At 53.5% G+C, this 23,939-nt stretch overlaps 1 protein-coding gene and 1 long non-coding RNA gene across 2 annotated transcripts; one reads left to right on the top strand and one right to left on the bottom strand.

The window, feature by feature from the left end:
• The first annotated feature begins 13,580 nt into the window (after nucleotides 1–13,580).
• On the top strand, nucleotides 13,581–14,699 carry LOC133348277 (uncharacterized). Its single transcript, XR_009755793.1, has 3 exons — nucleotides 13,581–14,018; nucleotides 14,397–14,461; nucleotides 14,608–14,699. It is a non-coding gene; the product is annotated as an uncharacterized LOC133348277 (long non-coding RNA).
• A 2,476-nt stretch (nucleotides 14,700–17,175) lies between these two features.
• TMED2 (transmembrane p24 trafficking protein 2) lies at nucleotides 17,176–23,927 on the bottom strand. The gene is made up of 4 exons (XM_061560999.1): nucleotides 23,672–23,927; nucleotides 21,009–21,201; nucleotides 19,374–20,399; nucleotides 17,176–18,719 (listed from the first exon to the last, which is right to left on the bottom strand). The coding sequence occupies exons 1-3, from the start codon at nucleotides 23,876–23,878 to the stop codon at nucleotides 20,278–20,280; spliced, it is 522 nt and encodes a 173-aa protein (XP_061416983.1). The 5' UTR covers nucleotides 23,879–23,927; the 3' UTR covers nucleotides 17,176–18,719; nucleotides 19,374–20,277.
• Between the last annotated feature and the right edge of the window lie 12 nt (nucleotides 23,928–23,939).

Below are 23,939 nucleotides of genomic sequence, written 5' to 3'. Positions count from 1 at the left end.
GGGGACTTAGCGACGGAGACGGCGCGCCGACCCGACTCGGGCTTCATGGGGGGAGCGCCCAGCCCCCCTCTGCGGGGACCCCCCCGCCCGGGGGTGCTCGGGGTCGCGGAGGAGCCGCGGATCGGCGGCGGCGGCGCCCCGGTGCGGGATCCGCAACTCGGCCGCCTGGTGGGTGGGGGCCTCCACGGCGCGAGCCGGATTCATCAACATCATTTTATAGATCGTTTATTGTCATTGTCACCAGTACAACGAAATTTAAAATGCTCACCAGTCAGGGCATCATTCATAAATTTAAATTAAATAAAACAAGAAAATAAAAATAAAATTAAATGAAAGATAATCAATTTATACTATATATAAAAACAGCCCAAGTATACCCACATACCCACATAAGGTTACATTTTGTCATTGCACATCTCTATTTCACAATCAATTGTAAACACTATTACTTAATAATTAATTAGCATTATTGAGTGTGGTGATCGCTGTAGGATAAAAGCTCTGTTTGAATCTGTTTGTCCTTGTTTTGACTGATCTGAATCGTCTGCCTGATGGCAACAGCTCAAACAGTGAGTGTCCAGGGTGAGAAGAGTCCTTTATAATGCATCATTGTCAGCGTCATCAGCATCATTGTCAGCGTCATCATCATCACCAACATCATCATCGTCGGCATCATCATAATCATCATCATCTATACAGGGTGGTCCATTTAGAGATACCCCAGTCTAATAATATGGGGGTGGGGGGGGGGGTGTAGAGAAAACAACAACAACAACCCCGCTTAGCCTGCGAGCTCGGGCGAGTTCACGGGGCCTCGTTTCTTAAAATAAGTCCGGTCCAGGAGCCGGGCCGAGTTGGAGCGGAGAAGCACGCGCGGGACACCGCACGGGTTGCGCCCTCCAAGTCGCCGCTGTGAGCTTCGCGTCCCGGAGCTAACAGTGGTGGGGGGCGGGGCGGGGGGGGGGGGCTGGTGGGTGTCCCCCACGAGCCCCGAGCCCCCGACAGAGGCACTCCTCTGTCGTGCGGGGCGCGCGATGCGGGGCTCAGTCGTGAGCCCGGCACCACGCGCCGCCGTCGAGACTTCTCGGGCCTGCCACTTCATCCACTTCATCGTCGCTCAAATGCAAGTTCCAAGTCGAGCCGCGCCGCGCGCGCCTGATGATTGCTAAACACGCCCCGCGTGAACGCAGAGAGAGAGGTCGGGGTGCGCGTGTGTGTGACACGTGTACACACGCACGCAGATGTTGATCTTCGTTTTAAATTTCGTTCAGGTACATCACGTGGGATAAAGGCAAAGAGTCACCGCCCTCCCCCTCCCGCCGTGTTGTACGCGCCTGATGATTGCTCAACACGTACCGCGTGACGTAGGGACCATGAGTGTGTGTGGTGTGATACTGCCCCATTGACCCGCTCGCGTGACCTGCTGGCCTTCATAGGTGCTCGCAGACAACACTTGCCCCAACAGTCTGTTAAAGCTATACGGGGAAACTTTGTCTCTGTGTGTGTTCTGTGTGTGTCAGCTTTAAATGGGTAGTACCCGGTGCGGTGTGTACACATCGGCACGCGAGGGACAAATGCGGCCGGGAGTATCTCTCTCTCCACCCTACCCCTGTGTGCGTCGTGCCGCTACCAGCACTTGCCCCAACAGTTCATGCAGGCAACACGGGACCCCTTTGTCCTTGGGACACGTGATGTAGAGCACGGATTGAACTCAGGATCGATTTCCTTCGTGTTTATGTGTACACGTGTGTGTGTGTGTACGCCACACACACACACGTGTACACCCACCCTCCCGACGTTCCGAGGGACCTGTTTAGCAATCATCAGGCGTGTACAGCGCGTGAAGACTCGCATTTGAGCGGAGGCGATTCGATGAAATCTGACGCGCCGCCGTCGGTGGCGAGCGACGGGGTTTGGGGAAAACCGTGCAGCTTGTTCGGGGGTCTTGGAGGGTTTCACACCAGCGAGGGGACCCCGTGTGTTTCAGGGCCCCCCAGTATCCCCTCGCCCACGGCGGCTGGAATCCCGGGAACTGAGCCCCCACACGCGTCGAGCGGTCGCCAGGTGTGGCGGCGGAAGTCATTGAACAGGGGTCGCATTCCTGGGCATTCACACGAGCCGCGTTTGACCTCACTACATGTGTTCCACCCAGCACCCCCTCGGACCCCCTTGGACCCCCTTGGAGCCCCTCGCCTCCCAGGGCCCCTTTATTAGGAGAGGGGGGGGGGTCCCATTCTCACGGGGGTTCCACTCTTAAGGGGGTCCCGCGCTCACGGGGAGCTGGGAACCCAGCGACGGCGCGAGACAAAACCGGGAGTGGATCCTTGCGGGAGCGCGGACTGGATCGCCGCGTTTGTATTTACAGCCGCCTTTGTTGATCCACTGCTGGATGAAGGCCTCTTCTCTCCACGCCGTGTCGGTCGCGGGGGTGGGATTGTTTGGCCAGACTGCTTGTTGCGAGCTTTACGCCGAGGACCGGTTCAGCAACCACCCGCCCCTGGCGTTGCCAAGTGGAGCCGATTCCACTGAGGAGCCTTGGACTACGTCCGCGCTATTGCTGCGGCTGTCGCTACTGGTTCGGATTCGGTCAGTCTCAGAGCTCAGTGGCTGGGTGGCTCGTGGTGTGGTGAGAGTTGAAGGTGGGGCTCGCTAACTCTGTTATGGTTATGTTCGCCGTTAGTCGGGTTAGTCCGAGTGGCTGGTTGACTCGTTATGGTGAGAGGGGCAGGGCTGGTGAGGTGTAGCTCCACACACTCCTGGATCCTCCTCCCCGTCGCAGTGTCCCGCATGTTCATGTTATCATCCTTAAGAAGGTGGTCTTGTCGTGTGTTAGATCGCGTTAATATAAATGTGTCGTTAGCCCGCCACCACCCGACACACCCAGTCAGTAAGCTTGTGACGTAAACAAAGCGTGCCAGTTACTAGCGGTGTGTTGGAGAGTAAATCAACAACGTTAACAATTTGAGTTCGACGTTTCGCGGCCGATTACAGGCAGCTTCGTCAGGCGATTCGCCAGAATTGTGAAGGAGTCTTCCTGTTTCGCTCTCAAAGAGAGCCAAGGTGATGTCATTGTGAGCCTATCGCCTTACTAATTGGCTGTGCGGAGTGGTGGCGGGTTAATGACGCATCTATAGAGACGCGGTCTCACCCGAAATAAACTTTATTGCGTGGCGCGCCGTACCCGGCGATCCGAGTTCGATTCCCGCTCACGGCCACCAACACCAGTGACGATTATCTGTAACGGTCCCGGGGCTCCCCTAGGTCGACTCGGCCTCGAATGAGTACCCCTTGCGGTGTGTAAACATCGCCACTGGGAGACAAAGGCGGCCGGGCGTGGTGCTGGTCACCCACCCCCTCGTGTGCCGTGCCGGCCTTCATAGTTGCTGCTCGCCAACAGCACTTGCCCCTACAGTCTGTGAGGCTATACGGGGGATCTTTGTCTGTGTGTGTGCACCTCGTGGAGTAATTGAACCTAATGATGTGTCGTGGTGAAACGGGTACGAGAAGGCGTCTTCTTGTTTGGCGCGTTAATAAATCAGTCGTCAGGTGACATTCCTACACCGTGGTGGTGGTGGTGGGGGGTGGGGGCTTTGGTGGTGGTGGTGGTGGGGGGGAATTGGAGATTTCCCAGGAATTCCTCCTGACAAGCGACGTCTGTGGGCTCGAGTGTCGCTGGGCGCGCTGCGGCGAGGAGAGCGAAGAGAGGGCGAGTTCTGTTTCGGGGTGCGGGCCCCGTGCCTGTCACTAATAGGCGCTCGCGAACAGCGCGTTGCCCCACCGACTCCGTGAGCCGTGTGTGTGCACACGTGCACGTTTCTCTCTTGTGGGGTGTTCGTACATCGCGTTACGAACCCGGCGACCTGAGCTATGGTGTTTTTATTCTCTCTCGGCGGCCACGGTCTGTATCGGTGGCGAGTGTTATTACGTGATCCGGACCGACCTGGGCCTCCCCTAGGTCGGCTCAGCATTAAATGGGTACTCGGTGTTGTCTGTTCACGTCAGCACGCCCCGTGACCCGCAGAGTGGTGTAGGGAGGGCTCTCATCCAGCAGTGGATTGACTCGGGGCTGTACGTGGACATTATGTAAGAAGCGTCGTGTCATTACTATGAGACGCAGTGATGGTAATCGTACAATTGGACGGGACGGGTGTAAACTGTGAAGGGGTTTGTGTTTCGCCTCGGACCCCCCGTAATCATCATCAGCTCTGCTCTATCCACTGCTGGACGAAGGCCTTCTCAAGGAGGATCTCACGAAGGAGCGATCCACCGAGCGGCTGCACAGGAGCCGATTACCATCGCTCCACCTTTGGGGCGTGCTCCCTCCCCTGGCTGCGACTCCGTTGTTAGTCTCAGCGCTCCTGCCGGGAGATCGCATCTGGAACAGCCTGTGGTGGGGTAAAGTGTTGGCACGCCCACCTCTTCCAAGACGTTTGGCCAGCGTGGAAGAGTAGGCCAAAGTGCCCTCTAGAGCAGGGGTCGGCAACCTGCGGCTCTTCACGGGCTGTATCGTCACAGAGTGTGTGTGTGTACTCACGTGCATTACTGCTTTTGAAATCTTGAGTTTTTTGCCCAATTTTAAACAAATTGATCTTCTTGTTAAATCGAGCCCCCTTCAGTGATGGCGTGAGCATGCCGCTGCAGGGCTCCACCTTTAGCCTTGTCCTGCAGCTATACAGCACTGATCCTGTTGTTGTTGTTTGTGCACCACTGCCCTTAACGCGGTGGTCGTTGTCGTGTGTGTCCCCGCCGCAGTTGCCGTACGTGACGCTGTGTGGGGGGTTTGGGGGGCCCGGAGGAAGTGGGGCTCCCCGCCTGGTGCCCAGCGACTACAGCGAGGGGGTGTGCGTGCAGGCCGGACCCCGCGCCACCAGCACGCGGTAGGCCGCACGCACCGCGCACACTCCGCCCCCGCGTACAGCCGCCACGGCGCTCGTGCCAGGCTAGGTGCGCTTTGACGCACATTCACGTGGAGTGTGGAAGGCTCGTTGCTTGCAGACCCAGGTGGCTTGACGGGTTCACTGGCAGGTGCCCCCCTGTGCTCCCCACTGCGCCACCTCGCTGCGGTTGATCCGCCCGGCGCCCCGTTCGTTGTTGCGAGCGTCGCTCTTCCGCCCTCCGTCACGGAGGCCGATCTTTACACCGAAGGCACCGGTTATCTGCCAGTCCAATCAGCGTCACATCGTTCTGTACCGCGTCAGCCCGTGCCCCGCCCGTTTAGCCCCCTCTATTCGGCTAAACAGGTGCTGATTGGGCATGCGGTGGCTGGGCATGCGGGCTACGTGACCCAGCCAACTCAGCCTCGCCTGCCGGAGCAGCTCACTGATGGGACCGTGTCCAGATCTTTCAAGGATCTGTGAGCTCCTCACGCTGTTCTCCAGTCTGAGGCGTGGGTGGGTCAGGGCGCCTGCCCAGGACACAAAGCTGCATGGGGCGCTGAAACATTTTTTTTATTATTACTACTACAGAGAACTTATAATAATGAGTGCCCAATTTCGCGGTTTCCTAAGAGTTAGTACTGTACTGTACTAACTCTCGGAATCCAAACGCTCGGAACGTGCATGAGCTGAGCAGTGGTGGCTGTGCACGTGGCTGCCTGCAAGCCAGCACTGTGTGGAGGCAGCGAGGGTCGGTGGATCACAGAAACGTCGTGAAACATCTCGTGGGCGTCGAGGTTCCGTACCCTGGCTCGCCAGGAAAAAGCAATACAGCAAATGGACCCGTCACCATCTGTTTCCATCTGTACGGGGATCCAGCATTGTCCCCCTCACGTGCGTGGGTTTTCTCCGGGTGCTCCGGTGTCCTCCGCTGCGGAGACGGAGCGATGAAAATGGGTCACGTGCATGCATTGGACGGATTACTACGCCGCGCGGTCGTAGGGGATGGCGACGGCTCGCGGAGGCCTTAGTCCGGCAGTGGATTGATCTTGGCTCACGGCGATATTGAAAGTGAAGCGAGAATCCAGCTCGGTCTGGGGCACCTGCTGCTTGGTGGAATCGGTGGTTCTCGATGGCGGTGGGCTCACCGCGTGTGGCGGGGGAGCCGTAACGTGGCACGTGTTGGCCATGTTCACCTCTCTCCACCGCCACCAGCGCTATGCAAACTGACACCGGCCCCGGCTGCGACTCGGCGTTCACACGAGCAGGCCGAGAGACCCCCCCCCACCCCCCTACCCCCCTACCCACCCCCCTACCCCCCTACTCAGCGCCAGCGAGCTGCCATAAAACACGAGAGCCGGTATTTTTATTGAGCCCGTTTCGGCAGCGAGCACAACCGCGGGCGGCCGCGACGTGTGTGGCCTGCCTGGCACGGCGTGGACGAACCGATTTAGACCGCAGGCTAAGCAGGGCCGAGCCTGGAGACCGCTTGGGGGGCGACCGTCACCTCGAGTCCTCTCTCTCTGCCCACCGGCGCGGCTCGGGGCCGAGCTGCCTCCGTGTCCCATTTTGAGCTCTCGTCTTCAGTCCTCTCCACGCCCTTCCAGGGCCCCCCTCCTTCACCGGGCTCCGTGCCACGCCCCGTGCACCCCGTTGCCTTCCCCGTGTTGTGCGCGCCGCCCACAGGTGCTGCTCGGAGGTTCGCTTCACGTGCGGCCGGCGCTACCGCGACGGCGTGGAGTGCGAGCCGGCGCTCGCCGTGGCCTCGTGCCGGCAGACGGTGGTGGCGCGGCCCAGCACCACGCGCCGCTCCTTCACCTCCGAGCTGCGCCTGGAGCCGCGGCAGCGCGAACGGCGCCACACCGCCACCGCCTTCGCCTTCCCCCGGCACGCGCGCCACCTCTTCCGCACCACCGTGACGAGCGGCGGCGACGCCGCGGCGGCGGCGTCGGGAGCGTCGTCGGCGGCACCGGCGGCGCGGGGCGCCGGCACGCGGTACACGAGCTGCGTGCGACTCCAGAGCCTGGCGCCGCCCAGCGTGGGCATCGTGTACCGGGAGGACGGGCGCGCCGGCACGTAGCGCGGTGCCAAACTTTGGCCCATCGGCACCGGCTGACCGGACCTTGGTGTGGGAAGGCGGCGCTGGTTCCCGGCGTCCGGCCGGCACTCGCGAATCCCCCCGTCGTTTCGCGTCGGAGGTCGACTCGACTGGATGCAGGATGCCGCCGCGGGGCACGGCCGTGGGTGCCCACGTGACTCCGCTGCGTCTCCAACCAGACTCGGACTTGACAACCGGCGTGGCATTGGTCTCAGAGTTTTTTCGTGAATTTGATTATGCTTATTATTATTTCCGTTTGTGAAAACCGCACCGGTTTTTCGTCTCAGTCGTAAATCTGTCGGCAAAACGTCACGGGCAGCGGCACGAGTGGTGGCGGCGCGGGAGGTGGCGGCGTTCCCGTTTCGTGCCGTCTGGAGTTGCACCTTCCGGGTGTGCCCGGTGCGGGCGTGATGCCGCCCAGCCGGCGCTTCATCTCTCGCTGTGGATTTTCCGGGTCGCCGGTGGACTGGAGTAGGTGGCACGTGACCAACAGGAGCCACGGTGCTAGCGAGAAGAGGCACACTGGATGCGGCGTGGTGTTGCCCAACCGGACAGACCTGACTGAAATCAATCCCTCGTCTCAACACCTGATACTCCGGCATTCTGGCTCCACAGTACACCAGGATCTTGATAGCCACGTTACCCACAGAACTCGCGCTCGCTGGATTCCCACAACCCCAGCAGCGTGAAACCACGGAACCGCAAAACGACGGCACGCTGGTACCCTGCCGCCGCTACCACCCGCTACCATCACACGGATGGCTGCCCACCGCCCTGGCACACGTCACGACGATTGTCGCCCGGACTTCTGCCGAGCCGGCACCAGGAGCGGCGGCGGCGGCGGCGTCCATGCCGGAACGGGGATCGCGGCGCCGGTGTCTGCAGAGATGGCGCTGAGATGGGGAGCGTGGCGGGGCGGCCAGGGCGTCACGGCCACGGGGCGCCGCACAAAGAGTTCGCTGCTGTGCGATAGCGCGCGCGCGCACTCGCGCAGACACAGATGCACACGCCCACACGTGTGCACGGATGCATTCACGTATGAACGAACACGTGTTCACGCGCAAATACGTACGCACGCAACACGTGATACGTTCACACAGACCTGCGTACGTTCACTCGTGTACGTGCGCATGATTTTAATGGCAAAGTTCTTTGTCAAGAACCCTCCCCACCCGACGAGATTGTCACATTTACAAAGACATCATTCATACACGTGCCAATCAATGTACTGCGGTCAAATTCTGACCGATACATCTCCAGCTCCTCACCGCTGGCTTGAGACTCGTCACGGCTGAATTCAAGTAACAATGTAGATAACTTTGTAAGCATGACAATCTGGTCGGGTGGTGGTTCGTGACTGACAAAGAATGTTGGCATTAAAACTACCACCAAAAACAAACGTGGATCAAAGTGGAAGCAGAAGATGTCATGAGTCACGGACAATGCGTGTGCCGAGGAGACCACACTGCTCATCCGTCATCATCATCTATTACTTGAGTCATCACGCCTCACACAACTACAACGCACGTTCAGAATCACCGTCAGAACCGAGAAGCACGCTTGAAAGGCCTTTTCATATTTACAAAAGGCCTTTCCAAGACAACCAACGCCATCATGCTCACTGCAGGGTGCGGTTAGCCAAGCGTCGCTACGGGGATGGCCGTCGCTACGGGGACGGGCGTCGCTACGGTGACGGGCGTCGCTACGGGGATGGCCGTCGCTACGGGGACGGGCGTCGCTACGGTGACGGGCGTCGCTACGGTGACGGGTGGTGATGGAGGCACCAGCGCGAGGGCGGTGTCCGCCATCGCCGCGTGACGATGTCAAGCGCGACAATTCAGGCGGTGACAACAATAACAATCGTTAAAATAAACTATTCTGAGAAAGAAAGAAATAGTTGAGGCGCTGCTGAGTCGGTTTTCGCGGCCCTCCGACGGGTTCTCAGTGGTTCCGCCGCGAGTTCAGCACGATGTCCAACGTTTCGCGCCGCGTTCTGGGAGATTCAGTCCACTTCCTGATGAAGCTCCCAGCTGTTGTTTTGGGTGTGTGGAGCCACGGGTCGCTGGAGGACCTCGTATGTCTGGGCTCCCTTTGTGTTGTAAATTACGACAATGGATCTGAGTACTTGGTCTGTGAACACGACTCGCCAGGTCAAATTGTGTCGAGGCGCTCCCAGCACATGAAGGCGGAACGTTGGACGTCGTGCCGAACAACACGTCAGAGTTAAAACAACGTCTTCACACTTTCAGTGCACACAGTACCATGAAGCATGCCAGCCACACACATACACCACCCACACACCACTACAACACACCTCCAACACACGGACCACTACCACACACATACGCACACCACCCACACACCACTACCACACACCACTACCATACGCACACACTTTCATTCAAACGGAGCGCTGTGTTCGTGTGATCTACGAGAGAAATTCCTCAGCGAACTACGACCGCTGCTGGGGGAGGGAGTTCTTGGCCTAAATTTGGTGGTGGTGGTGGCTTTTTGTGGTCGAAAATGCTGAGGCCGACAAATCTCTGGAATTCGCCGACATCTGGAAGACATTTTTACCTGGGTGCGCGTGGGGGAGGGGTCGGCATTGCGGGGGCTTTTCCTGAACCTCCCCCCCCCCCAGCTCTCTCGCTCCCCCCACCACCACCACCCACACACCCACGGGGCCCCCACAGCTGAGCACCCCCCCTTCAGATATCCCCACCACCCCCCCTCAGCTTCTCCCCTCCTAACCATCACCTCCCTCCCACGCCTCTCTCAACGTCGACCATGGAAGGGCCACAGCCCCATGCACGCCGAGAGGTATCCTGGGCGTGGTGTGCCGGGCCAGCCGGCCCCGACGAGCCTCGCGTGCGGAGCTCGAGGCCACGAGGAGCCGGCGAGGAGAGAGACGGCGCGGACCAAGTGGGGAGCACCACCACGGCGACACAGACAAAGATCCCCCGTGCAACCTTCACGGGCAGTAGGGGCAAGTGCTGTTTGCCAGCACCTACGAAGGCCGACACGGCTTGGGGTGGTCAGCACCACTCCCGGCCACCTTTGTCTCCCCAGTGGCGATGTTTACACACCGCACCGGGTACAGCACTGTACTTGTTTAAACGTTGATCTAGGAAAGGCATCGGCGTTCGCCACTGCGCCACCGCTCCTCGAGCCGTGACGCACGCGGATACCCGCAGAGGCGCAGGGGCCGGGTTGGACCCCGGGCCGGGCCCATGGACTTGGCTGGCAACCCTCGAGAGAAGCCGTTGGGCACGTGAGCGCGTGTGTCGATTGCTATCCTACGAACACCGACTGATCTGTCGACCCGGTGTTGTAGGCATACAGTACAACACGCTGAGGGGAGACGCTCCCCGCAGTGGCCGACAGCTCAGGCGGCCCCTTGGGACGGAGCCGCGGGCAGCGCCGGGGGGCCGGGGGGCCGGGGGGCCCTGAGTAGCGACCAGAGGAGGGGGGGGGGCCGATGATCTTTGCTACAGAAGAGCGCTTTGCAGAGTTCAGCAGGAGGGAGTTGGGCATCATCATCATACAGCATCATCATACATCATCATCATACAGCATCATCATTCATCATCATACATCATCATACAGCATCATCATACAGCATCATCATCATACATCATCATACATCATCATCCATCATCATTCATCATACATCATCATACATCATCATACATCATCATCATACATCATCATACATCATCATACATCATACATCATCATCATACATCATCATCATACATCATCATACATCATCATACAGCATCATCATTCATCATCATACATCATCATACAGCATCATACAGCATCATCATACAGCATCATCATACATCATCATACAGCATCATCATACATCATCATACATCATCATACATCATCATCATACAGCATCATCATACAGCATCATCATCATACAGCATCATACAGCAGCAGCATCATCATCATACAGCATCATCATACATCGTCATCATACAGCAGCATCATCATAAGCAACAGGAGCATCATCATCATCATACAGCGGCATCTTCAAAAGCAGCAGGAGCATCATCATCATCAGCATTATCGCAAGCAGCGGCATCATGAGCAGCTCCCCTGCCCCGCGCGTAGCCGGCGCAGGTGTCGCGGGGCGCGGCCAGCTGTGCCGCGGCCTCTGCAGGTGGCGGGCAGCTGCGGACCTCGTCCGTCACTCGCGGATTGCGGCCAGGCCGGAAAGGCGCAGGCGGACGAGGATCTCACAGATGGCCCATCACGAACACCCATCATCATCATCACGAACACCCATCATCACCATCACACGTTCATCATCATCACCATCACACGTTCATCATCATCACCATCACACGTTCATCATCATCACCATCACACGTTTATCATCATCACCATCACACGTTCATCATCATCACCATCACCACGCGTTCATCTTCACCATCACGAACACCCATCATCATCATCACCATCACACGTTCATCATCACCATCACGAACACCCATCATCATCATCATCACACGTTCATCATCACCATCACGAACACCCATCATCATCATCACCATCACACGTTCATCATCACCATCACGAACACTCATCACCATCATCATCATCACACGTTCATCATCACCATCACGAACACCCATCATCATCATCACCATCACACGTTCATCATCACCATCACGAACACCCATCATCATCATCACCATCACACGTTCATCATCACCATCACGAACACCCATCATCATCATCACCACCATCACACGTTCATAATCACGAACACCCATCATCATCACCATCACCACGCGTTCATCTTCACCATCACGAACACGCATCATCAACATGCATTCATCATCACCATCACGCGTTCAGCCACCAAGAAAATATCCGTAATCACCATCACTCACCACCATCACCCGTTCACTCACCACGAATACCCATTACCATTGACAATATCACCTATTCACTTATGAGTACCCATCGCCACAACCATCCGTTCACTCACCACGAACACCTATCGTCACCATCACTCACCACTACGCCCATTCAACTCTAAAGATCGTTAACACTCGCCATCAATTCCATCACCCAGTAACATTCACCCACCACGCACACACAAATACAAAGATCCCCCATGTAGCCTTAGACTGTTGGGGCAAGTGCTGCTAGCGAGCACCTATGAAGGCCGGCACAGCACACGAGGGGGTGGATGGCCAGCACCACGCCCAGCCGCCTTTGTCTCCCCAGTGGCGATGTTTACACACTGCACCAGGTACTCAGTTGAGGCTGAGTCAACCTAGGGGAGGCCCAAGACCGGTTCAGATAATCGTCACCACGCACACACACGCCATCACACCCACCACGCACACACACCATCACACCTACCACGCACACACACCATCACACCCACCACGCACACACACACACCACGCACACACACACACCATGCACACACACACACCATCACACCCACCACGCACACACACACACCACGCACACACACACACCACGCACACACACACACCATGCACACACACACACCATCACACCCACCACGCACACACACACACCACGCACACACACACACCACGCACACACACACCATAACACCCACCACGCACACACACCAGCACACCTACCATCCCACTTCACTCACAATTAGCCATCACCAACATTTACCATCACAATTAATGCCTAACATCTCAGTCACTCTTAAATCAACACATTTGACTCTTCAACCACCAACACTTATCATCAACGTTCACCATCAACAGTGTCACTCACCATTACCACATTGCAGTTTCAACACCCACAACAATAACATCATCACACATCATTATACACAATCACTCACCACACATCATCACTCATACATCACTCATTACACATCTCCATTAGACATCACTCATCACACATTATATCACTCATTAAAGATCATCACGCATCAATATTGGTGAGGAAATGTAACGTGACATTTTATCATTTTCCGCAGCCTCCCGAGTCTCAACACAATGGGGGGGAATTCGCTTTTTATTGAAAAGTAAAATTGTTTTTTTTTCGGCCAAACCTACATAGGTTAGTACAGTAATACCTCGGTTACTTCGTGATCACAAACTTCGTTACCAGAGGTAATAACATGGGAGGCACAATAGTGAAATATTGCTGCACAGTAACCTTTACATTGCTTCCTTTGAAGTGGCCTTTAATTTGGACTTCGTTAGCCTCCTCATGATATGTATTTTCCGCATGCTCTCCGCTTTCCGATCACATTTAAAATCCTGATATGAACAAATATCAGGCCTTGGATGGCACAAGTCATGTTGATCTCTCTGATCTTTTGGAGGGATATGTTCCAGAAGTCTCAGATGGAACACACAGCGCCGTCTCGCTGTTCCTCGGTGTGGATGCGTTCCCTTGAAAGGGCATTGAGTCCATGAGTCCATTGTCCGGCTCCCAGATTGTGGAACCACCACCCCCCCATTGATGTAAGGGACGCGCTGGTAGTCTGTGCACATGTCGACAGTAGCTGAAGACCCATCTCTTCGGTCTGGCGCAAATCCTTATCGGTTGATCTGTCTGTCAGCCTGACGCCACTATTTGATGTTTGGTTTATGGGACCTGTTTACTCGCTCGGGGAGTGGCTTGATAAATATAATCCGTTTTTTTACTGATGTGTATAGCTTTTATTGCGTTGTGTAATTTACATTCTTATTGATGTAATGTTATACAGTGTATGTTTTTTTAAATGTGTCCACCTACGAAGCACTCTGACAATTCTATTGTAAAGGAGGCTATAATACATCAAGTTTTATTGATTGATTTTCGTTTCCAAAGAGACGGATTTTTTGCCCAGTAACGCCACGAGCACACGATGGTCGTTTGCATGAGAGTTCAGAAAGCGAGGATTTCTTCGGATGAAATTATTGTAATGTAAAAATGTTCTCATGTTTCTTTCATGTGCAGCCTATCGAGCCCAGACACAATGGAGGAATTAACTTTTGGCTGAAAAATGAAGTGGACATTTTTGTTGGCCAAAAACGACACCGGTTAGTATGTCGATTTTTTTCGGGTGAATTATTTTTTATCGTGACACGTTCGCATTTTCCTTTCATATACAGCCTACAGAGCCGAGACACAATGAAATAATCCACTTTTTATTGAAATATGAAGTGAAAAAACACCGACCAAAAACGACACAGGTTAGTATGTCGATTTTTTTCGGGTGAATTATTTTTTATCGTCACACGTTCGCACTTTCCTTTCATATACAGCCTACAGAGCCTCGACACAATGAAATAATCCACTTTTTATTGAAATATGAAGTGAAAAAACACCGACCAAAAACGACACAGGTTAGTATGTCGATTTTTTTCGGGTGAATTTTTTTTTATCGTGACACGTTCGCATTTTCCTTTCATATACAGCCTACAGAGCCTCGACACAATGGAGGAATTCACTTTTTATTAAAAAATTCTGGACAACGACACAGGTTAGTTATAGTTTTACGCACTCAACATCTAAGAGCATAAACATACGTTTTTAAGATATATTTTATTCACATTTCTGACACATGGTACAGTCCAACATTAAACACGCTGCGTGGCATGACAGGTGGTGCGCGTGTTTCTTTTACAGACCTCACCGTTGGGATTCTTCAGGGTTGCCTGCACTTTTCTCTAAGTTGACATGTGAGGGTTTGGACAAGAGGAAGAGTTCATGGGGTGGGGTCAGGAGGGAGAGTGTCTAACATGCGGGAGGGCGAGGAGCTGCGGCTTGTCTAATAGGGTTCTTGCTTAAGGAGGTGGACGTGTCCAGGTGACACTGGGCCCCTGGATCCTCGGCGTGGGTTATTCAGGAATGGGTCCCATCTTCTTTTGAAGTCTGCCTCTTTGTATTTGAGTGTGCCTCCCCAGGTTTTCAAGGGGCTGTAGCTGACGTCGGGGAGATGTTCCACGGCACTCGGGATGGGGGGGTTGGAGGCTTTGCACTTGCTCCGCATCCTTTTACGCGCTGCTACGGAGAATGTTTGTAGTAGGGTGTTCTGACATACAGATGCCCTGATGTTTGATGCTTCAAAATAACACTTATATTGACGGGTGATGTTTGTGGCTTTGATTTTGTTGGATGTATTTAGTGGTAGCGGTGTAAAACCGTGGGGCAATCTGGTGAGAGGTCACTGTCAAACGTGGCTCGATTCTGATTTGCAAGACAAGGGCCGTGCAGAAATATAAATCGGATACTTAGAGGAGACAATACAGATGGATTAGCATGTAGCAACTTACAGATCAGACTCCACTGAGAGTCTATGATGCGGTTGGGAGATATTCCATCCCAGTGCCCGAGTTCAAATCAGCCTTATTTCAATACACACCATCACCCAACACTAACATTGTAGACACACGTTCACCCGCTGCCTCCCCACTTTCCTGTCACTGTGCAGGTTTAAAGAGGCGGGTGGTGCCCTCTCGTGGATGAGACCTCTCATGACAGGTCAATTCTGACGTTTTTAATCTTTGCTGCGAGACGTACATTCCGATTTGCCAACCTACTGCTGGATGACGGGCTCCCGCACCTTGTTATTTAACCATACCACCTTACCATGATAATCAGTGTGGTTCGATAGCAGGGAGGGTGGCCTAGGGCCGGTTCGGATATATAATAAAATCACTCTCCACCAATGTAAGCCGTAGCAAGGGAATCGAACTGGGCTACCCAGCCTGATAGAACAGCGCACTCACCACTGCACCACCGCTCTTCCACGCATTTCTGTACACATTGTGAAATGGTATACAAAGGAGCGTAAATATTGAAATGCCTACAACGTAAAACATCCATTAACATCACGATGGTGAGCATGTTATATGGCAGAGGTGGAGAACCTCCAGCCCACAGCCACAAGGCACGCTACCTACAAACAACCAAACTGTGTTGATCAAACACGGCCAGTACCAGTCGCACTAATCGGGGACTAGAGGGGAACATGAGAGCTGTCAAGAAGACCGCGTTTCTCAGTCGTGGCCGTCACTGCAAGGGTGTCTTGCAGTGACATTCGTGGCCGAGGTGTGCGTTGATTGTACACCACAAAGCTATTTGGAAAAAAATTGCTTCTAGAAAGTTTATTTAAATATCTATAAACTGTGAAGCATGTCTGTACACTGTTGTACACAATTAAAACAGGAGTCATTCAATGTTTTGCTCAAATCGGAACTTGTCGTTTTAATGGAACGTTTAAGTGTTAATGCAACCTTTAAAGTGTAAGAGATTACTTTTCAAAGGCGAACTCATGCTCATGGTTCTCCGATGACGGAGTGGCAGGCCAAGGAGAAAACGTACAGGAGAGCATCAACCAAGGGAGATGGAGTGATGAGGTCAGCTCATATGCTATTGCCAATAAACTGCAACTTGAATCACTACCTATGAGATCTTCACTCAAAACTGCTCTCGAGGAGTTGTACACCCCTAGCTGCCACTGCTATTCAGTGGCCTAAAATAAAAGGTTTCGCTCCAGATGATCGCTGCAAAGTATGATCTGTGTTTTGATATAGTGTGCTGATCTTAAAGGTGCATTGAACATTTTTGATACTCCGACTGATGCTCCTGCTGTTGTGGAGTGACTCATGCAGCCAGCTATGGCTGCAAGGTTTGGTGGTGGTACATGTTGTATAATGTCATTTATTGTGAAAATTCGGTCAGTTCCTATGATCAGTAACATTGCTTTTATGGCTTTATTTTGGCGATTTCGAAAACTTTTTTGGTTTGGCCATGTTTGTTTGTTGTATTACAGAGTTAGACTGATGGCCTTAATCTAAGTTGTCTTGTGGTTGTTGTTGTTTGACTTGCATCCCACTGGAATTTTTGCAGTGTTGGTGTACGGTGCTTTTTGTGGAATATTTTGCTGTCTTTTCTTGGATTTTCTGTTTGCACTTAGTCACAGTCACTTGAAGATGTCTTCTTGTTCATGTTTTTGTTTTTTGTTTGTTGCGGTTGCACCCGATTCAAGAGCCGAATGGCTCACAGGGCTATACAAAATACTGAAAACTGAAATGTCGGGATGTTGACGGATTTGTGCATTGCAACACTGACAATGACTTGGGGAAGTCTTCACCCAGCAGTGGATGGCCAATTATGAATGGTTATGAATTTTGGACATTTCCACACCCCCCACATCATGAGCGGCACAGAAGACGCAATGCCACTTGACCGTGGAGGTTTTCTCATCTTTATTCTACTGTTCATTCAACAGTCCAAGCACATTTCTGCGGCAATTAACAAAACCGTGTTCTCTTTAATAAAAACCCCACCAGACAAACGCGACTTCGCAACTCCCCGTACTTTAGCTCCGCAACAAATCGCAGTCCAAACAGAAATTGAAAATAAAGCGTCTTCTGACAAGGGGAGGGCACGGGAGGGACGAGGTGGTGGTAGGGGCGGCCAAGAGATGCAGAACGGGACTGAAATCAACTCTCACCTCCACCGTCATTAACAGAATCTTTCAAAGGTAACACATCAACCATCTCCGACGATCCAGTGTGTGGGTCACATTGTAAGGGGCCATCCATTTAGTACGTGCGCATGGACGGGGTTAACCCAAATGCATACGCTTGCGTATGGGGGGGGTCTACTGGTTATCGAAGCCTCGATAACCAAGTCAGGCTGAAGCCTGACATTGCACGTGTTGACAATTCCTAGATTATATATCACCTGTTCGGCTGGGTTCAGTCGGCATTTGAATCTAGCGGACACCAGACAAACCTTTTAAAGGTACGCGACTTAATTCCTTGATGCAGCCGGTGGTGGACTGTTTGCTTAAGCACGTCAATATTATTAATCCTTGATCGTTTCTGCGTGGATTAAATATCGACCGTTCTATAGGATTCGGTGGGGGTGGGGGTGTGAGTCAAGCGTACGTACGCAGGTGGGGGGGGTGTAAAAAGTACGCGTGCGTACAGGGAGAGGGGGGGGGGAGGGGTCACGCGGACAGATTTTTGCGTACATACTAAATGGATGGCCCCTAAACGGTGTTCTCCAAGTCGGTCGAAATTATTTTATCCGACTGCGTAGGTCGTAGTGCAGCGTTAATGAAGATGGCAGTGAGATCGTGTTGAGCTGTGCTTGCACAATCCCCGCCGAGGTGTCTTGGCGTCTTAAATGTAGGGCACGGAGAGCACATGTAGGACATGAACGGTACGTTCACGCCATACCCGTTACACATTAGGTTTTCAGTATAGCCAATGGCAACGTAAGTGCACTGTAACGTGATTCGAACTGGCTCAACATTGAGATTCGGAAAAAATGGGATGAAACGATAAGCTCTTGACCAGAGTCACGGTGACCTCATTCACTAAACTTTGATGGCCCCTGCCACATACAAAAAAAAACCCACTTCAAGCAGAAAACGTGTATGGGGGAATTTAGATTGTTGCACCCTGCACACAAGCTCCTAAACCTAAGCCTCTATGGCAACCGGAACCTGTTAATAAAACACATAAATAATGACTTGTGGGTGCTGTGGTTATCAACCCTGTGTGAGGATTGCGTCTGGCTGCTGACGAGACAGTGTTTACGGACCAAGGTGACGGCGCGTGGGGGGGGGGGGGGAAGATTCCGCGCCGATGATGCCGCTCACACCACCCGCCGCACTTCGAAGAAGCGCTTCAGGTAGTAGATCTGGCCCAGCGTCATGGCAACCAGGACCAGCGCCTCGAAGAAGGCCCAGAGCACCACACGACTGTTGGTGTTGTCATTCACTGCATGCACACACACGGAGCACACATACACACAGGCACGCGCACACCGCGTCACTCTCGCACGTAAATCATGTGTACGTACAAAGGGATGGCCGGTTCAAATGAAGAGGTGATTCTCGCATCTCGTTTACAGCCCTGAGCCAGAGGTGGAAATTCCACATTCCTATGGCGGAGGTGAGTTTATCCTAAGCACAACCACTTCACTTTCCCACAAAGTAGTACCTATTTTAACTACCCCGTAGGGCTTATGAGCCGAGTCAACTGCCAAACAAGATTTTAACTGCGAGTGGCTCACTCTACCACCGAATCTCTGGCCCGGTGATACATGTATGGCTCTTTAATCAATCCACTGCAGGATTAGGGAGGGAGACACCACGTAGAACATGTGCATTACTTGACCATGAAGTGTCTCGAGTAATTTGTTGGGTCCACGTATCGGGGCGGGGGGGGGCGACCACGGGGCGGCACCATTCCTTTGAGGGTCGCAGTCCACTTCGACCGTCGACCGCCAACTCAAGTGGGCAATGAGTGGAATCGCCACTCTCCAATAAACCAATTCCAAAACATCGATGCAAATGTCCCATGTTTTGGCCACTGACCCCTGAACGTGAGTGTTCATGGCGAGAATGTCGGCGTGTCAGGGCATCCACTCACCCGACCGATGGATCCGCTCGCGGACCTCCATGTACTCCTGCTCATGCTTGACGGCCGTCATGGCCGTGGCGAGTTCGTTAATCATCTCCTCCAACTTGTTTGATGAGCTGCGACACGCACGCACGCAGGCCGTTACACACGCACGCAGGCCGTTACACACGTGGGTCACAAAGCTACGCCCGTCAGCGTGTCTATATAATGGCCACCAACGCAATCCCACAAGCTGAAGATGAAGGTCAAACCAGCCTCTTGTTTTTCAAGCACTAAATACAGCCAACGCACAATTATCTGTGGCCGGATTATCTGGATTGTGGCTTAACCACGCTTGTTAAAAATAAATATATAACTATGGGCACACTGCTTCAAATTATGAGCTGCTCCTCACTCATCGTGGATCAGCAACTCAGTGCCTCGATGACCACAAACATCCACAAGTAAACCACTTCCTCTAAGAAGCACTCAGTGGGGGACGGGGGGGGGCGATAAAACAAAAACAGCGCAAAACAATGCATGTAAAATAGCCTCTAAACACAACTTCGAATTCATCACTCCCATTGAACACTAGTTAAAAATACCTTCGTGTTATATCTTACATTGAATTGTTTTGCATTTTCCTTGTTTATTCTTTATCCGGGACGTCCCTCCACCGTTATATGCCGGATAATCGTGAGTGACGGTGTGAGTGTGTCTATAGGCACTGGCTAACAATGAGCACTATATGATGCCTCAAGTACTGCCGGAAGTGTCACTGCAACAGGGCATTCTTGTAATTCCACGTGTTAGCATGCAATGCATTACTAAAGTTAGCGCTGTGGACATTGTTACGTCCGGTATTAATTGGGAATTTTTTTTTCCAAAGTTATGTTACCTACGAGCAAAACAACACCTCAGGCAGCCTCACCAGTTAGTCTACAAGGCAGCCACTAGAGACTAGAGGCTTGGTCACACAATGAACACTGCCAAGGGGCACACACACACGCGCGCACACCGCCACGGGGAAACACATACCCTCCCACGTATCTCGACCTGGAGACACGGAAAGAGAAAGGTGAAGTAAGAGGAAACATCGAAGGTGACTCCGCAGCAGGAACAGACGAGAGGTGCGAGACGGTGTGAAAACTCAACGGGGGGGGGGGGGGGGGGGCGAGAGCAGGCGTCGGACAAACGGAGAGCGGTGCCGCTAACAGCCCACTGCAGGCCATGACAAGAAAGTACACATTTCGTATGTGTCACATGACCACAAAGATTAAATAATGGATAAGTTATGTAATGTAATACTATCACAGCTGTCGCATGTAATTAAGCTATGAGACTAATTCAAATTACTTTAAATCTTAATGCTGCAGTCTTTAAAGTTCGAGACACTTTTTCACCATTTTAAAGCTAAATTGTGGTTGCGTACTAAATCACGGTAGGTGTGGCCTGATTGCATAACTTTACTGACACCGGTGGCTTATTTTACAGAACGCCTTATAATCTGGAGAATATGGTATTGGACTTTTTTTTTTATAAAGACCCGAGTTGCAGCTGATAATTGCTGCACCCCATTTATTCTTCTCATGCACCTGGGCACCTGCAGCTGCTTGGGCTGCTCAACTTTCGCTTAGTTTGCGTACGCCCAGCACCGCCTCTCACCCTCGGTCTCCATGTCCTGGCCCTTGGGAGTCTCGCCCATGTCGATGGTGAACATGACCATCTTGGGCGTCATGGTGGACATCTTGTTGCCGAAGCAGAACTTGTAGACGCCGTCCATGTGGGCCGCGAAGGTGTACTTGCCGTTGGATTCACGATCCCCACGGTAGATCTCCCGTCCATCGGGCCCTGTGATCTGCACACATCGCATAAAGTCGGGTCATGAATCTTACATTTTTTAAGCGTTACCCATAAATGCAAAAAACACGATGTGATTCTTGCTTTGACTCCAAGACTGAGCGGTGTGGTCAAGTATGGTCAATAAATACGCAGAAACGTCAAGGACGGCACTGTGAGACCCTCAGTCAGCAGAGGCCTGACAAAGGGCTGTAATGGTTCTCATGTTACAAATCATTGAAACTGCTTTTTGTGTTTAGTTTGCAATTCCCCCATACCTTCAATTAGCATGTTTGGCTACGTAGGGTGCGTAAGAAGTTCAGCATACATGGACACATCATGGGGTTTCAATGTTCTTGCACGCCAACCGGTTCAACTATGAATGCAACTATGGGATTCCATTATCAATTCCACCACTTTTGAAATCAATAATTAATCGATGAAATATTTTTTATATTGGCGTAATTCCCCAGAGCATGGAGAGAATCTGCCCTGACTAAACCTTCTTAAGGCACATTGGTACATTTATTTTAATTCTCAAATATATATATATTTTTTACAAAATCACTGCAACCTGCTCTCGTTTGCCTCTTCATTTCATCACTTTAATTCACTTTAATTTCTCACGAAAATTTAATTTAAACCACTGAAATGTATTCACTTCAGGTGATTACAGTTTTTTCTCAGAATTATAGTCTAGCACGGTCATGTAACCCCAGACTTCTAGCCCAAACCCCTATCGTGTGTCTAGTCCAAACCCGACCGCTACCCTCAACTCTATCGCTACACCGACCCTACCCTAATTTCTACTGCCACCCCCCAACCTCATCTACCTCACTCTAACACTCCCGCTATCCCTAACTCTACTCATGAATGAGAAACAACACTACCTCAACCAGCACATATAACCCTACCTCTCTAGCTCTTGGCCCACGTATTGATTTATTGAATACTCCGGGGCTCGAGTTGTCGTAAGATCCGGGAGAAGCTGACTGTGGAGGGTGGGGCTGTCGAGAAGAACTGGAGAGGGCACCCGAATGAGGACGCATGCCAGTCAAGGGGTCTGGGTTTAGAGACCCAGACTGGCAAAGGGACCACCTGGAGACCACAAAGGGCTGTGGCGAGGACTTCAAGGACGCGTCCCTCGCTCCGAGGGGCATGAGGACCCGGAAATAGGACCTAAAAAGGGCCCTCTTTGTATGTCGAACTTCTTTCGCACCGCACGTAGCCAACCGTGCCAATCGGGAGGTGCGGGGGAAGGACAAAAAACTAAATACACACAAAACATTTCTAAAGAAATTAGTTTTCAATCGACAAGGGAGAACTAAAAGGGATCATCTTGACTTGAAGCTTTCGTGACTGCAGGAATTCATATTATTTGGGTATTTCGGTAAAGTCACGTAGATAGGTTCAAATAAAATAACAAAAAACGACGTTTTGTTATTTTCTTTGAACCGATCTACGCGACTTTACCGAATGACCCAAATGATATAAACGGGATCATCTTTGAAGAGGGGAACCTTCGGGGACTGCTACTGCACGAGGGGGGCACGAGGCAGACCCTCGAGAGCAACAGGTGCGGTGAAGGGAGCCGTCGGAAGCCCCGCGTGGTCACTGTGAAACAGGGGGACCCCCAAGCAGGTCCAGGTGATCCGAGGGGATCAAGGGGGACCTATGAACTCGAGAGAGCCCCCTTTGAGTCACCGCGAGGGTTACCATCTCGGAGGTACAAAGAATCCGGACATATGGTAAAGAAAATAGTTAATACCGTTTGCTCAAGTGAGCACTGAGGCGGTGCTCAGCTCTTATTGACAGCCCTGAGCCGGTGGTGGGAATTCCACACTGCTTGACAACCGACGGGACGGTGGAGACGGTGTCAACCCCCCACCAACCCCGACACGGCGGATTTACACTCGCAGCGGTCGGGGGGGCGGGCTGCGAGCGCCTCCTCGCTCCACCGCCACCTGGTGTGGCCGCTCGTGATCCAGCGAGTGAGGCGGCAGCGAGAAGCACCCACTAAAGCCTCCACTTCGACGCTTCCATTTGCTGGGGGCTTTCTCGGGACCCGCCGCCTCACCGCGGGGACGAAGCGGCTCCCCCAACCGGGGCGGGCAGCGAGACCCCTGTGGGGGGGGGGGTCCCCTGTGGGGTGGGGGGGGCCCCTGTGGGGGGGGGGGGTCCCCTGTGGGGGGGGGGGGGTCCCCTGTGGGGGGGGTCCCCTGTGGGGGGGGGGGGGCCCTGTGGGGGGGGGGGGGGGGGCCCTGTGGGGGGGGGGGGTCCCTGTGGGGTCCCCTGTGGGGGGGGGTCCCTGTGGGGGGGGGAGTCCCCTGTGGGTGGTGGTGTCCCCTGTGGGGGGGGCGGGTCCCCTGTGGGGGGGGGGGGGGGGGTCCCTGTGGGGGGGGGGGTCCCCTGTGGGGGGGGGGTCCCCCCGGCTCCGCCGCGGCCTGGGAGGTGACGTGTCCGTCGCGCCCGCCGCCGACGCCGCTCACCTCCACGTCGATGTCCAGGAAGCCGCCCTCGGCCACCTCGAAGATGAGCCCCATCTTCGTGCCGGACGTGACCTTCTCGAAGAAGCACTCCTCGGCGTGCGCGTCCACGCTGATGAAGAAGGCGAGGCCCGAGCGCGGCGCGGCGCCCAGCAGCAGCAGCGCGAGCAGCGCGAGCAGCGACAGCGGCCTGGGCACGAGCGGCGCCATTGCTCCTCTGCAGCAGCCAGGCCCGGGGACGGCGCGCTCCCATTGGCCCGCGCGTCCGGGC

This window comes from Lethenteron reissneri, chromosome 27, assembly GCF_015708825.2.
Source record: "Lethenteron reissneri isolate LAM-NWPU_2019-01 chromosome 27, ASM1570882v1, whole genome shotgun sequence".
Lineage (NCBI taxonomy): Eukaryota > Metazoa > Chordata > Hyperoartia > Petromyzontiformes > Petromyzontidae > Lethenteron > Lethenteron reissneri.
This window is presented reverse-complemented; position numbering and strand designations above follow the sequence as displayed.

Coding starts and splice junctions, on each gene's coding strand:
- TMED2 (XM_061560999.1), bottom strand. CDS start 23,878: ATGGCGCCGCTCGTGCCCAGGCCGCTGTCGCTGCTCGCGCTGCTCGCG. Junction 21,202..23,671: donor TCCTGGACATCGACGTGGAG/GTGAGCGGCGTC, acceptor CGATGTGTGCAG/ATCACAGGGCCCGATGGACG. Junction 20,400..21,008: donor CCAGGACATGGAGACCGAGG/GTGAGAGGCGGT, acceptor CCGTGTCTCCAG/GTCGAGATACGTGGGAGGGT.